At 39.5% G+C, this 15,427-nt stretch overlaps 2 protein-coding genes across 11 annotated transcripts in view; one reads left to right on the top strand and one right to left on the bottom strand.

The window, feature by feature from the left end:
* FANCI (Fanconi anemia complementation group I) overlaps positions 1-8,981 on the bottom strand; it is a 427,158-nt gene extending 418,177 nt beyond the window's left edge. Inside the window, exons 1-2 of the mRNA XM_067148224.2 lie at positions 8,849-8,981; positions 8,388-8,498 (exon numbers count right to left, since the gene is read on the bottom strand). Of these exons, the coding sequence (XP_067004325.2) occupies positions 8,388-8,498; positions 8,849-8,941 (204 nt within the window). The 5' untranslated portion in view covers positions 8,942-8,981. The remainder of the gene's footprint in view (positions 1-8,387; positions 8,499-8,848) is intronic.
* A 540-nt stretch (positions 8,982-9,521) lies between these two features.
* hts (adducin 1-like protein hts) overlaps positions 9,522-15,427 on the top strand; it is a 506,583-nt gene continuing 500,677 nt past the window's right edge. For 7 of the 10 annotated variants that reach the window (XM_067147801.2, XM_067147796.2, XM_067147800.2 and 4 more), the window contains exon 1: positions 9,522-9,627. The gene's annotated coding sequence lies outside the window, so the exon portion shown is untranslated. Of the gene's footprint in view, positions 9,628-10,220; positions 10,372-15,427 lie in introns of those variants that run through there. The other 3 variants (XM_067147793.2, XM_067147795.2, XM_067147791.2) reach the window with 3 other exon arrangements.

Here is a 15,427-nt window from a genome sequence, read left to right as displayed (position 1 = left end):
GTATGAATATGACAAGCAGATTAGAGCTGATGTAAGATGCAATAGTTACGTAGAAATGAAAAGGATAGCACAGGATAGAGTGACATGGAGGTCTGCATCAAACCAGTCTACGGACTGATGACTCAAACAACAACGACGACGACGACGACAACAACAACAACGACAACAACAATAACAACCACATCTTCTGCCATTCACATCATCATTTTTTTTAAAACCTTTCCTAGCACTAACTTGTAGTTTTTGTAATGTTTCATTACATTTCTCTTCCTTTTCCACACAATCAATTTGTTCATCCTATCAAATTCTTGGGAATCCAATTTTCACTCAGAACACAGGTAAACAGTCAAACATTTGCTCGTGGCTTTACATCGCACCGACACAGATAGGTCTTATGGTGACGATGGGATAGGAAAGGGATAGGAGTATAGGAGTTGGAAGGAAGCGGCCGTAGCCTTAATTAAGGTACAGCCCCAGCATTTGACTGATGTGAAAATGGGAAACCACGGAAAACAATCTTCAGGGCTGCCAATCCCACTATCTCCCGGATGCAAGCTCACTGCTGCGCGCTGCTAGCCTCATGGCCAACTCACTCGGTAAACAGTCAAACAATGTATGTATAGTAATTGTCGTGCGTCCAGTGTTAGGACCAAATTTAACAAACGGCAGTAGTCGCCCGCAGTCGAAAGCACCGCGCAGTCACATAAACATACACAGCGACAACAAAATAGCAAGTAGGGAGCGCTATCAAGCTTCAAACACTAGAGGAAGGCTGCGGGGGAGATATGGTGAAAGGAAAAACCTGTCCTACAACAATCATAGACAGAGTAACAAAAGAAGGATACGTGTCATCGAAAAGAGCGCAGCGCGACATCCTGAGGGTTAACAGTAATCAAAGGGGGATAAAATGGGAGGGGACTGACACTTCGAAAAATGGAGATATCCATCAAAGAAAGACAAGGGCCACGAAGGGCGTGGAAATGAAAAACTCCCTAGGCCTTGACACCTAATACCGTTGAGGTCGGAAAAGAATAAGAGTTGAGCAAGGGATGTTGGATAGGCTAGATGAAAGAGAGCAGCATGGCAGAAGCGTGTGGAAGCCATGCCGGGACTCAGCTAAGGGCCCCTTGGTTGCTAACCCACGCATCCAAGTTAAGAGCTCCTGCAACCTCTATGAGTCGCCTCTTACGAGAGAGAAAGTATATCGTGGATGTATGTGACAGACTCCTGGGATGGGTTTAAAGCAATTGTTGAGGAATTTGAAAATGGGTTTGTACCTTTAAAGGTGGTTATGAATGGTAAAGAACCACTATATTTACACAGAGAAATAAAGAGACGAAGAAGGAGGTGCAGATTGGAAAGAAATAGAGTTAGAAATGGCTGTGGAAGTAAGGAGAAATTGAAGGAACTTACTAGGAAATTGAATCTAGCAAAAAAGTCATCTAAGGATATCATGATGACAAGCATAATTTGCGGTCATACAAATTTTAGTGAAAAATGGAAGAGTATGTATAGGTACTTTAAGGCAGAAACAGGTTCCAAGAAGGATATTAGAGATATCATTAATAAACAAAGGGAGTGTGTATGCGAGGATCTTCAAAAGGCAAAAGTATTCAGTCAGCAGTATGTAAAGATTGTTAGTTACAAGGATAATGTCCAGATAGAGGAAGTGACTAATACTAAAGAAGTATTAAAATTTACCTATGACAACAATGACATTTACAGTAAAATACAAAAGCTGAAAGCTAGAAAAGCAGCTGGAATAGATGTTTCGGGGGATATACTAAAGACAATGGGTTGGGGTATAGTACCATATCTGAAATACTTATTTGATTATTGTTTGCATGAAGGAGCTATATACCAAATGAATAGAAAGTTGCTATAGTAGCCCCTGTGTATAAAGGAAAGGGTGATAAACATAAAGCTGAAAATTACAGGCCAGTCAGTTTGACAAGCATTGCATGTAAGCTTTGGGAAAGCATTCTTTTTGATAACATTAGACATGTTTGCAAAATTAATAACTGGTTTGATAGAAGGTAGTTTGGGTTTAGGAAAGGTTATTCCACTGAAGCTCAACTTGTAGGATTCCAGCAAGATATAGCAGATATCTTGGATTCTGGAGGACAAATGGACTGTATCACGATTGACCTGTCTAAAGCATTTGATAGGGTGGATCATGGGAGACTACTGGCAAAAATGAGTGCAATTGGACTTGACAAAAGGGTGACTGAATGGGTGGCTAGGTTTCTAGAAAATAGAACCGGAACTAAGAGAATTAGAGTAGGCGAAGCTTTATCTGTCCCTGTAATATTTAAGAGAGGAATTCCTCAAGGCAGTATTATTGGACCTTTTATGTTTCTTATATAAATCAGTGATATGTGGAAAGAAGTGGAATCAGAGATAAAACTTTTTTGCAGATGATGTTATTCTGTACAGAGTAATAAATAAGTTACAAGATTGTGAGCAACTGCAAAATGACCTTGATAATGTTGTGAGATGGACAGTCGGCAAATGGATGATGATAAACGGGGTTAAAAGTCAGGTTGTGAGGTTTTTTTTTTTTTTTTTTTTTGCTAGGGGCTTTACGTCGCACCGACACAGATAGGTCTTATGGCGACGATAGGTTGGGAGTTTCACATATAGGAAAAGTCCTCTCAGTTTTAATTACTGCGTTGATGGAGTGAATGTTCCCTTTGGGGATCATTGTAAGTACCTGGGTGTTAATATACAGAAAGATCTTCATTGGAGTAATCACATAAATCGTCCCTACACAAACTAACGAATCTGCAAATTGTCAAAAGGTTAGGAGAGCTGAAAGAAGTTGTGATTGCTCATGTCAGATCAATGTTTATATTTAATGATTGGTTTTATGCGTTAGGCATACAGAAAGACCTGCAGATGTGAGACTTTGGCCGAGGGTAGACAATATATAAATAATTAAATATATACCAAAACTTGAGGACTACAGATTCCCTAGTTTGTCACTTTCGCTAGTTTGCCAGAGTGGGAACGAAATATTATATTTATAAGGAACACTCGAATGAGTATTAAGTTTGTTGAACTAATTTACATTTTGCTGTATTCTGTTTGAGCCTTTAATCTGTTTTTGCACTTTAGCAGATGGTAGCGGTCGCACTTTTCCTTACACAGAGTACAAACACAGTCATCTGTTGGGTTGTGGAGTTTTGTTTTTGCGCATATTTTGTAGTAGAAGCCATGTATCACATATCTTGTTATGAGATGTCCTTGTTCTTGAAGTTCTTTGGTCCAGTTACGATCGATCATGGCGTCATTGCCGTAGAATTCGGGGTCTATTTCTGTGGGTTTCTTAGAAGTTTTTTCTGAATCTCTTGGAATCGGTCAGTAGATGGCAGTGGTAGACAGAGTCGTATATCTTCAGTGAAGCAGGTTTCCCGTGGCAGTACATAAACAAGTCGGGAGGGTGCCAGTTTACCTACTCCTAAGTCCTTCTTGAGGAATCTTGCTTTGACTCTTTCTATCCTATCCAAATCACCAATTGTCAGGTTATCCCATATTATTTTAATTCCATATGTGACAATTGGGGTTACTGCAGTCTTGAATAAAATCATCGCTGTGTTAAGGGATAGCATAGATATACTCTTGATATTGTGAACGGCTCCAATTGCTGCTTTCGTTCTGTCTATGATGTGGTTATTGAAGGATGTCATGCTCGTTTGGAACATGATGCCCGCGTATTTGAATTTTTTGACTATTTCTAGTGTTTTATTTTTTAGTGATATAGCATCGTTCTTGGGCGCCTTGCCACCTTTTTGAACACCATCTGCACTGTCTTTTCCTGGTTAATTTCAAATTTGTTATCTGAAGCCCAAGCTTCTAACTTCATCATTGTCGTCTGCAGTTCTGCCTTTGGTCTCGATCCCAGTGCAATGTCATCAGCGTACATTATTAGAGTAGTCTCAGGAGAGTCCGTCATTATTTGTGTGATATCTGCCGTTGCTACGTTGAATAGTAGCGACTTAGGGGTCTCCTTGGGGTACCCCATTTGTTTGAATTACTTTCCCGGATGAGGATGCTCCATCTTCAAGTTTGATTAGGTTGTAGTCTAGTATAGTCTCCACGATTTCCACGAGCATGTTGTTACCAATCATTTGTTTTAAATTTCCTATCAGGATATCTCTGTTGATTAGATCAAAAGCCTTCCTATAGTCAAAAAAGACGACATAGTATTTCCCTTTTGGGTGCCTCAGTGCCCCTTCTACTTTTTCATTTAGGTATGCTGGGGCCTTAACATGCCTTTTCCTTTGCGGAAGCCTAGTTGGCATTCTGGTATGAATGGGTATATTTCGTTATTCAGGCGATTCGCTACAATAGTTGCAAATGCTTTGTATAGGTTGCTTTCTAGAGCTATACCTCTATATGAGTCGGGGTTGTCAGTTTCTCCTTTCTCTTTGTACAGTATCTTCAGTGTTGCCATTCTCCAAACTTCAGGTATTTTGCCTAAAGTTAGAAATTTTTGAAAAGTTCTGTCCGAAGTTGTCTTGAGTACTTTTTAAGTGTTTCATATATATGTTGTCCGGTCTTGCTGTCTTCCCCTTTTTTTCCTTTACTAATTACCATCTGTACTTCCCTCGTGGTTATCTAATTTTGAATCACATAAATATGATTGTAAATAATGGGTACAGATCTCTGCACATGGTTATGAGGGTATTTAGGGGTTGTAGTAAGGATGTAAAGGAGAGGGCATATAAGTCTCTGGTAAGACTCCAACTAGTGTATGGTTCCAGTGTATGGGACCCTCACTGAGATTACTTGATTCAAGAACTGGAGAAAATCCAAAGAAAAGCAGCTCGATTTGTTCTGGGTGATTTCCGACAAAAGAGTAGCGTTACGAAAATGTTGCAAAGTTTGGGCTGGGAAGACTTGGGAGAAAGGAGACAAGCTGTTCAACTAGGTGATATCTTCCGAGCTGTCGGAATGGCGTGGAATGACATCAGTACACGAATAAGTTTGAGTAGTGTCTTTAAAAGTAGGAAAGATCACAATATGAAGATAAAGTTGGAATTCAAGAGGACAAATTGGGGCAAATATTTGTTTATAAGAAGGGGAGTTATGGAATGGAACAACTTACCAAGGGGAATGTTCAATAAATTTCCAATTTCTGTGCAATCATTTAAGAAAAGGCTAGGAAAACAACAGATAGGGAATCTGCCACCTGGGTGACTGCCCTAAACGCAGATCAGTAGTGATTGATAGTGACTGATTGATTGATAGTCTACTGCTCCCCCCACCCCCACATCCACAGTGGGCTTCAATAACACAGCAGCTACTTCCCTGCATTCTCTCACCTCCCATCCTTTCCTGTACCTAGCTACATGCAGCTTATTTTTCTATTTTGCTGTAATTTTTCTATGTCACACTAACATGGACAGCTTTTTTGGCGACTATGGGATGGTATGAAAAGATATTACTAAATAAATATACCTTGAGTGGAGCTTTTAAAGTGGTGGTGGTAATTATTGTTTCGAGAGGAAGTACAATTAGGCAAGCGTCCTCTATTAACATTAATCAGAGAGAAAAAATGAAACAGGCTAAGAAATTTTGAAAACTGAAGGTATTGGCCAAAGAAAGACAAGGGCCACATGGGGTATGAAAATAAAATAATCCCAAGCCTTGCAAAGCTAATACTCAGGTCAAAAAAGAACAAGAGTTGACCAAGCAAAGTCGGATAGGAAAGTTGAAAGTGAGGAGCCTGGCTCAAGTAAGTGAAAGCAATGCCAGTCTCACATAGGGAAAGTGTGAACGCCAACCCATGTTCCCAAGTTGAGAGCCCTTTCTTGCTTTCCCTTTTAGTCACCTCAAGCGAAGTGTTCAATAAATATCCAAGTTCTTTGAAAATGTTTATGAGAAAGTTAGGTAAACAACTTAAGTGTCAACTGGACAACAGCCCTAAATGCAGATCATTGATGATCGATTGACTTAACAACAGCCAGGGGACACCGTGTGTGTTATTCTACCACCCCCACCCACAGAAGGAGAGAAAGCTTTTAAAGGTAGGAAAGATCATAATCTATATATATCTATATATATCTATAGATCTATAGATATATATATAAAATAAGAGTTTTGTCTGTACATTGCTCAGAATTTGAAAATAATGGTATTTCTGTATCGGTCATGTCCACAGTAACAAGAAAATGCACTTTTTACTTTTCCGTAATTTCTGTCTGTCTGTCTGTCTGTCTGTCTGTATGTATGTATGTATGTACACGCATCACGAGAAAACGGTTGAAGAAAATTTAATGAAAATCGGTATGTGAAGTCGGGGGATGAGCCTCTACAATCTAGGCTATAAATCATTTTGCTCACGCTGAGTGAAATGGTAGTTTAGGGGAAGGCCTAAAATTGAATTCTCAACTATTTATGTTATTAGTGGTCATATTTTTAAGAAAATGGGTATGCAAAGTTGGGGAATAAGTTGCTACAATCTAGGCTATCAATAATTGTATTCACGCTGAGAAAAATGGTAGTTTAGGGGAAGGCCTAAAATTTAATTCTCAAGCATTGTTGTTATTAGTAGTCCTATCTTGATGAAAATCGGTAAGCAAAGTCAAGAAATAAGTCGCTATAGTCTAGGCTGTAAATTATTTTATTCACGCTGAGTGAAATGGTAGTTTAGGGGAAGGTCCAAAATGTAATTCTCAAATATTTCTTATTAGAGGTGTAATCGATGAATGCTACATAACTAAGGTTATATAGTATTAAATTTCCTATTATTCATGTCTTATACATTGTTACCATAATGGCTATGATCACAAAGATATTCATGAATTTGGATTTTTGTTACTATGTCCATATCAGCGCCGAGTAACGAGAAAATGGGTAAACAGTATTTAATGAAAACCAGTATGTAAAGTCGGAGAATAAGAAACTACAGTTTATGGTATAAAATATTTTACAAATCACAGAGTCGAAAGAAATCTAAATGTGAAGGCCTACAATATAGAAAGCTCATAACATTGATCAACAATAACATTACATTGAGCATTGTTTGTAGTGATGTGCTTTGTGTCTTCTCTTTCCCCTCATCTCCGGTGGATAGGATTACTGCTGCGTACAGAGTATTTTTTTTATTTGATTTACGTTGCACCGACATAGATAGGTTTTATGGCGACGATGGGATAGGAAAGGGCTAGGAGTGCCTTAGGCCTTAATTAAGGTACAGGCCCAGCATTTGACTGGTGTGAAAGTGGGAAACCACGGAATACCATCTTCAGCGCTGCCGACAATGGGGTTCGAATCCACTATCTCTCGGATGCAAGGTCACAGCTGCGCACTGCTAACCACACGGTCAATTCGCCCAGTCGTACAGAGTGTAACAGCCTGTCTGAATATTGATGGGTAGTAGCTGGGGAGTTAGATAACTTTCTTCTTTAGCATGCCATTCCCCTGGTTTATAAATTTTCTGATACTACTGGTACGTAACACACTGGATCATCATAGCATTCGAGCTATTCAATCCCTACTCTGAGGCACTGATTGGAATGAACAGTGTGCATATTTAGCGGAATAATGGCAGATGAGTGTTCATGGCAATCTGCGGCCTGGTCATCCCAGCTCTGGAACTTTGGACTATTAGATTGGCACCGCAATCTAACCGCAGCACTGTTCGTTAAAAGTGATAAAACGTACGGCTTTCCATTTGATCAAGTATTTTATATGATAGCATTGCTTTTAATCGCTACATTCATACTTACGTTTTTGTAATGACGTATGTTGATTTTAGGTTAGGAAAACCACAAAGTCAGTCTTTCTGAGAATCCCGTAGCGAAGCACGGGTACATCAGCTAGTATAAGATAAATTTGGAATTCAAGAGAACAAACTGGGGCTAAAGTTCCACTTCCTATGAAAACATTAAAAAAAAAAATCACTAGGCAAACCTATGATATGGGATCAGCCACATGGGCAACAGCCCTAAATGCAGATCAATGACGAATGATTGATATTCCGGGCTGGCGACAACAGAGTTTTTTTTTTTCTTTACGTCGCACCGACACAGATAGGTCTTATGGCGACGATGGGAGAGGAAAGGCCTAGGAAGTGGAAGGAAGCTGCCGTGGCCTTAATTAAGGTACAACCCCGGCATTTGCCTGGTGTGAAAATGGGAAACCACGGAAAACCATCTTCAGGGCTGCCGACAGTGGGGCTCGAACCCACTATCTCCTGATTACTGGATACTGGCCGCACTTAAGCGACTGCAGCTATCGAGCTCGGTACAACAGGGTTTAGACCCACTATCTCCCGAATGAAAACTCACAGCTACGTGATGCAAACCGCGTAGCCAACTCGTTCGGTCCATGCTCATTATTGCCATTACGTGATCAAATAGTAACTGATGTATTCTTACCTTCAGTCGCTTCATCTGAGAAGGTCCAGAGTCTGACAGTCCAGCAAAAACATAATGTAATAGTTGGGTGCCATCAGGAATAGAGATCTTCCTAATTATTAGGCGACTAAGCTGTAACAATACAATACCGGCACGTCATTAAAATATATATATTTGAAAGTTGTTTTATGTCGTATCGACACACGTCTTATGGCGACGATGGGATAGGAAAGGGCTAGGAGTGGAAAGGAAGCGGCCGTAGCCTTAATTAAGGTACAGTCGCAGCATTTGCCTGGTGTGAAAATGGGGAACCACAGAAAACCATCTTCAAGGCTGGCGACAGTGGGGATCGAACCCACTATCTCCCGAATACTGAATACTGGCAGCACTTTATCGTGCTCGATGATTAAAATAACCACAAGTTGTAAAAATGTAAAGTGATATATGACACACGTCAATCACAAATGTCTTAAAATACGAACCTCTTCTACATCCCGTTTCTCAACAAGAGCTCCTAACTCTTTCACATTACGTTTTTGCCCAAGGGATACAATAGCCTCCTCGAACGACTTCATTGGTACGCAAAAATCAAACTATTCTAACCTTAAATTTTTCAACACTCTGAACAAGGCAGCTTGAATTTCTGGCGGTAATTCCGATCCGATTTCTCTATGCAAAGAGTTTCCAGTGTTCATGACAAAGTGCAACATCAATAACCCGTTCAAGAATATACAATTACCCAAAAATTAGAGTGTACATTTTTTTCTTATATGGGTGCGACAGAATGCGAATGAAATTAAATATTACGCTTTGAAATAACATCTGTCAAAGTATTATGACTACAACCAAATACTGAGTCTCGACTGTATTTGCTACAACCAATAAAGTTTCCAAAGGCCTATTCAAGGAATGATTTCTTCATGATTTCATATAGGCCTAGTAGAGAATATTTCAAACTTTGATGAATATCATCAGAATACCATATGTCAAGAAGTATTTTGATATTGTTTTGTTTCGCGAAGACATTTTCATTAATACGCGGCTACCAAGGAGGACTACTCTTTCTAGCTCGTTGGCGGCTACGAAGCAGTACAGAAATCTGGCAATCATTTGAATACCATTTACTCTTTGCTTCTGCATTACTAGCAGGGGAGTAAAGAACGTTACTGGAACAGCCATATCATGAGTCAGTGAGTGGTGCGAAGTGGTGCGAGAGGTTGTTGAAGTGTAGTTGGATTTGTTCGGTTGGGAATATTATTTGGTAAGTTATATGAACTTTTATGTAATTGTTATTTGCTCACGATCCTTCTGAACACTCTGTGCTCTCTTCTTAAGAGGCAGAATATACTATAATGATCAAAGTTCCTTTAATACGGGTTTGGTCTGACATACTGAATTAGGGGTGTGTCACTTCGGATACCGAGAACACTGCGTGTATGGTATCTCTTTGAAAATTTTCATAAATACCTTATTTCGCTAAATATACAAAGCATTGTTTTAGGAACAAAATACGTTTTGTTTGAGGTTAAGCAAATTATATATTAAAGATGTATAAATGTGGACCAGAGGCGCCATTTCTATGCATGCATATTTGAGAGGATGTAGGGCAGTGCAGTGCCGAATGCCGGTTAGGTTATAATAATCTTAATTTCTCCGTAAGATGTAAAAATACCCCTTCCACTCTTAATTTTATACCGTGCATAGTTGAGATAAAGAGTGAAAGTATTCCCGAATAAGCCATTTAACAACATTTGACTACATTATTGTCTTGCAGTGGCTCTTTTAGTCAGTAGGCGTACCCCCCTTGGTGTTGTTTTTGAACTAATGCTATCAGGGCTTTGCCGCAGTTTCAACAGTCGTTGTTTTGGTCATTGTGATCGTGTTGTTAAGGCAAGAATATTGATATGGACATGATTTTGTCAGTGTACTGTTTGTTCGTCCGAAACTGTTTGTGTGACTTTTGCTTCATCAGTAAATAGATCGAGTTTGCTCCCTTTAAAATATCGTGAGTAATGAACTGTCCATATATCTGTTTCTTTGGTACTGTACTTTGATCTTTGTACAAACATCCAACAGAAGGAATTTGTAAATATTAACCTGGGAGTTTTCATTATTCGCCTCGCATGGGTGTCAGTAGAGTAGTTGTCGGTTTTGCCTTGTGTGAGCAGTGCACTTAACCTACACATATACTCACTATGGTGAAACTTACTTCGTTGTGCGAGTTGTTTGAATAGCGGAGGTTATAATGTTCCAATGTGTGTGAGGAAATTTGCTTCATGGAGACTAAATTCGGTGTGGTCTTTTCATTACCTAGTTGTCAAACCTGATAAAGTACGTCACTTTTTGATGCTTTCGTATCACCGTTAAAGTGAAGGTGATATTGAGGTGAGGAACCTTCGATCGATCTATAGCAACCCGTATTACTCTTCTTCGTAATTCTCTTGAATGGTGGGCGTCACTGACACTGGTTGGAAGTTATCCAACTCGATTGACGGTGATTTCAATTTATACATGCAATTTAGCGATGTCTGATCTTTGCCTATTGTACCTGCTAAGAGAAGTTAAACAAGCTGTGCAGTTTAGTGGATTTGACTTGTATAATGACCAGTCTTGTGAAGCTTAATTTGGTGAAACTTTATTTGAACTTATAAGTACATAACATGTATTGAGAAGTTTTATGTAGATTACAATGAATCAGTAGTTTGTGCAGGGGCGTGATAAATAAACCTCTAAGCTATAGATGTCCTTGTTCGTTCAGTCGTTACTGAATTACCTTAAAACATGACTAGGTCTTGGTAACAATAACATCCTTCTCAGTAGGCTGCCATTTTTTCCTGTAGAAAGTTACTTTATGGTCTTCTACATTGAGATTCCAATTTAAAATTGGCACTGAACTTTTACTATGTTCTTATAATTAACTGTTAGTATCCCATCTTTCAGTCTGTTTTAACTTTACAAACTGTAGTCCTACGTACCTTTGCTCTGTCACAAATGTGCTAACCTAATGCATAATTTAACTTGAATATGACTATTTCAAAGAAATACAGCAACTGTTAGAGCAGTCAACAGGAAATGACTTAACCTGTAGCTTATGCATGTTTAAGACAAACTATTTCAAAATGAAGGTTATCATAGTCATACTCTACATAAAGAAACTCCAATAATTGCTGTCTTATTCAAGCATTGTTGGGATTTAATTATTTGGTGCTGATTCCAAACCTGGTGTGTAACTGCATGTTTAGGAAAGAGTAAAAGAATATAAAAATTATGTACAGCAATATGATAAGTAGCAAAAAGGAGAGATCCTTAGTTTATGCTTGCCAGAGACCTATCATCCCTTACTAGAACTATTCTTACTCATATCGAAGAATTAAAACTGTAAATCAGCGAAATACAACCATTTGCTGTGTTCCTATTGCCCAGTCAAGTTTAGCATTTTTTCTGATGGAGCTTGCATCATGTCCCAAACACAGGGCTGCTACATTCAGCAAAAATCAGATAACCTGAAATTTGGAAATTGTCATAACCTGTGCGAGATGAAAGTTCTCTATCCTTTGGAAATTGTCATAACCTGTGCGAGATGAAAGTTCTCTATCCACAACATGATTACATTCTTGCTTACTGTCCAGACCAGTGGTGTCACAGGACACTGAAACCCTTTGGGCTGCTTTGCTGCTCTAACCTGGTAAGCCTGCTCAGCGTCTTGAAACATCATCCAAGCTGTGCAGTGATGGATCATTAAACTAACTTTTAACCACCGGGTAGAGAAGGTTTACCGGTTACCTGTTATTTGTAGACGTGCTTCAATATATCACATTAAGATAAATATGGGGAGGTTCCTTTGGTGGTTATGAGTGTGATCCTCAAAATTAACATTACAACAGCCGAACTTTCCTCATACGTATAAAGGCCGCAACTTGTCATTTTGACTACTGCCACTTCCTGATGTATATCTAGCATCCAGGGGCTGGGAGGCATCGGAATGTTCAATAATGTATCTTAAAACAACTTAGCTGAACACTGTATTATTGTACACGAAACGACCCATTGTCAAATTTTTATTGTTGTTCATTTTACTTCTAATACATAACAATTAAATACATCTAATGAAATAATTTGGTGTACTTGCTATTGAATGCTTGGAACAAGGCCAGAATTCGCCGGCACAGCTATGACGACATTACGGAACCTCCTGGGTAGGAGGGGTTTCGGGTGGGGAGAAATTAAGGCATACTGAAGAAATTTCGCCTTCACTTTCTATTTCTTCACCTTCTTTCAACTCACGCCTGTACTTCACCAGCTTCCATTTAACCTAATTTATATGTACATATTCGCATACTATACTAATTTTACTTACCTGTCATAAATTCCTGGCGATAGACCGTCTTGAACCAGCGATCTTCAATTCCGTAGTCCACCAGCTTATCCACTCAGCTAACTTGTTACTTGCACATGTAAACGATGCATATATAGATACATATAGTACATTACCTGCAACAGAGATGGCATCTCAAAATAATATTTACCCTGAAAGATCACTGTCTTCTCTCTCTCAACTGTTGCCAACTTAACTTCTACGAATAAAAAAAAATACATCAAACTCACATCCTGAGTTTCATTACTGGCAGTGTGATTGTTTAAAGAGGGAGTTGGAGTACAACTAGACGAAAACAAACCAGTCGTGCGTCCAACTCTGCGATAGTCGTCATTATTGTTTTAAGAGCAAGTATAACCACAAGAAAACAAGTGTCGTGTCTCCAGCTATGTATAGTCGTGATTACTGTCTTAAGAGGAAGTAGGCCTACAATTAGACGAAAGCAAGAGAGTTGTGTGTCCAGCTCTGTCAGTCGTGATTATTGTTTTAAGAGGAAGTATTACTAGACAGAAACAATCGAGCCGTGTGTCCAGCTCTCTAATAGTCGTAATTATTGTTTTAAGACGAGGTACAAGTAGCCAAAACAGTTAAAACTCCTTTTCGGTGCTGTATCCATACTAGTAGCCTAATTATTATTTTAAGACGGAGTACATCTGCATAAACATAAGTCCATCTTCTGTCCACTCCTCTGTTAATTTATGGTGAGTACCAATAAATTCATATCCTGTCTTAGTGATTGCAGTATACACGTATGTGTGTTGTCTTCCTATTCGTGATGTGATCACCAAAAGTGTACTTCCAACAACAGTCGCTCAATTAGCAATGCTATCGAACCTAACCTAACCTGTCACTACCAGTGGTTTTCTGTGGTTCACAGCCTAACCTGTCACTATCAGTGGTTTTAGGTGGTTCACAACCTAACCTGTCACTATCAGTGGTTTTAGGTGGTTCACAACCTAACCTGTCACTATCAGTGTTTTTAGGTGGATCACAACCTAACCTGTCACTATCAGTGGTTTTCGGTGGTTCACAACCTAACCTTCACTATCAGTTGTTTTCGGTGGATCACCCCCTCAATTAGCAATGCTGTCGCACCTAACCAAACCTAACCTAACGTGTCACTACCAGTGGTTTTTGGTGGTTCACAGCCTGACCTGTCACTATCAGTGGTTTTTGGTAGTTCACAACCTAACCTGTCGCTATCAGTGGTTTTCGGTGAAACACAATTGCTTTTGTAAGGGATGCTAAAGGCCTGTTGGCCACTTCGCATTTCTAACCTGGGGGCATACGCCCCCAGACCCACTTTGCTTGTCCCCAGACCAATGGTTTTGCCACTAGCTGGACCTAACCAAACCAGACCAATGCTTTTCGTACTTGCCGGACGTACTTAACCCATTGAGCCCTGCATATTTGTTGGATTGAAACTGCATTGGCGCTGGGATTATTTTGGAGGAAATATAGTGTCGCTTCATATCATTAGAAATTTCTTAGTTAAAAGACCATTAAAGATTTAAATATACATGAACACAAAATGCTTCATACCACAAACTGCGGAACAAGGAATACAGTAAAACACTTTATTTTATTAGCATCACGGTACCGTAGGCCTACTCAGTCCGCCTGCTGAGCTGTAACCCAGTTTTCTCTTTGCACTTTCTCTTCGATTTCCACATCTATTTGTTATTCAGGAGCATTGCTCACACTAGTACTAATATTATTACTAATTTCACTGAAAAAATTACATTCCTAATCATCATTACTTCCTAAAAGGGGTTATATATCTGTAAATATGTTCTACACTGGCAGCCATCTTGTTTACAAGCGAATCTCAAAGGTAGAGATAGTCCACTTCAAACTAATAATACCAAGCACACTATCGATATATATTACCAAAGAGCATATAACATTGCAAAGAAAGAGTCCCTACACAAATCACAAATGCAACTCACTCTGCCATCTCTTGAGGAAAAGTAGAATTACGTAGTAAAATGAGACAACGGAACAGTTCCGTGGTCCAGTGTTTGGTCCACCGAGACGAAGCACGGAACGGTTCCGTGGCTCGGGCCCAACGAGTTAATGATCGTAAAGTTTTTGCAACATCAAGTGAGCCCCATCATATCGTACCGTTAATACCTATTTCACGAACCAACTAGTCGAGTTGTTACCCAATCTAGTGCCTGTAAATTGTGTTACGCAGTCTTAAACGGGTAAATATAACAGACCATTAATTCATAAATTTAGCAACCGCTACACGTCCCTTCGAATTATACGCCATGTTTGCAAACATCAACTCATCAAACACGTCAGGCGCACAAGCAGGGGCTGCGGAGCCCGTGCCGGCGGATCCTGGACTTATACCGACTGCTTTCGTGAAAAGCTTAAGTACTTTGCGCAAACATTTTCCATCATCATGATCATTGACCATCTCCAGTTGCTTGGGTGTGGTGTACAAGCCCCCTCCATCTTCGGCTGTCCTTGAGCCACTGTTCTGTTGACATCTTTCTTCACCAGATCTGTCCATTTTCCTCTGGGTCTGCCCACTTGTCTCTTTCCTTTTACTTCTCTTTCATATTCTCTTCTTGCAGTCCTTCTTGCACTCATCCTTCTTACATGGCCAAATCACTTCAGTCTTGCTACTTTATTGTATGAAGAACATATCATAGGTTTTGTTCTGTTTACAGTTGTA

The sequence above is a fragment of the Anabrus simplex genome, chromosome 5 (genome assembly GCF_040414725.1).
Source record: "Anabrus simplex isolate iqAnaSimp1 chromosome 5, ASM4041472v1, whole genome shotgun sequence".
In the NCBI taxonomy this organism is placed as follows: Eukaryota; Metazoa; Arthropoda; class Insecta; order Orthoptera; family Tettigoniidae; genus Anabrus; species Anabrus simplex.
This window is presented reverse-complemented; position numbering and strand designations above follow the sequence as displayed.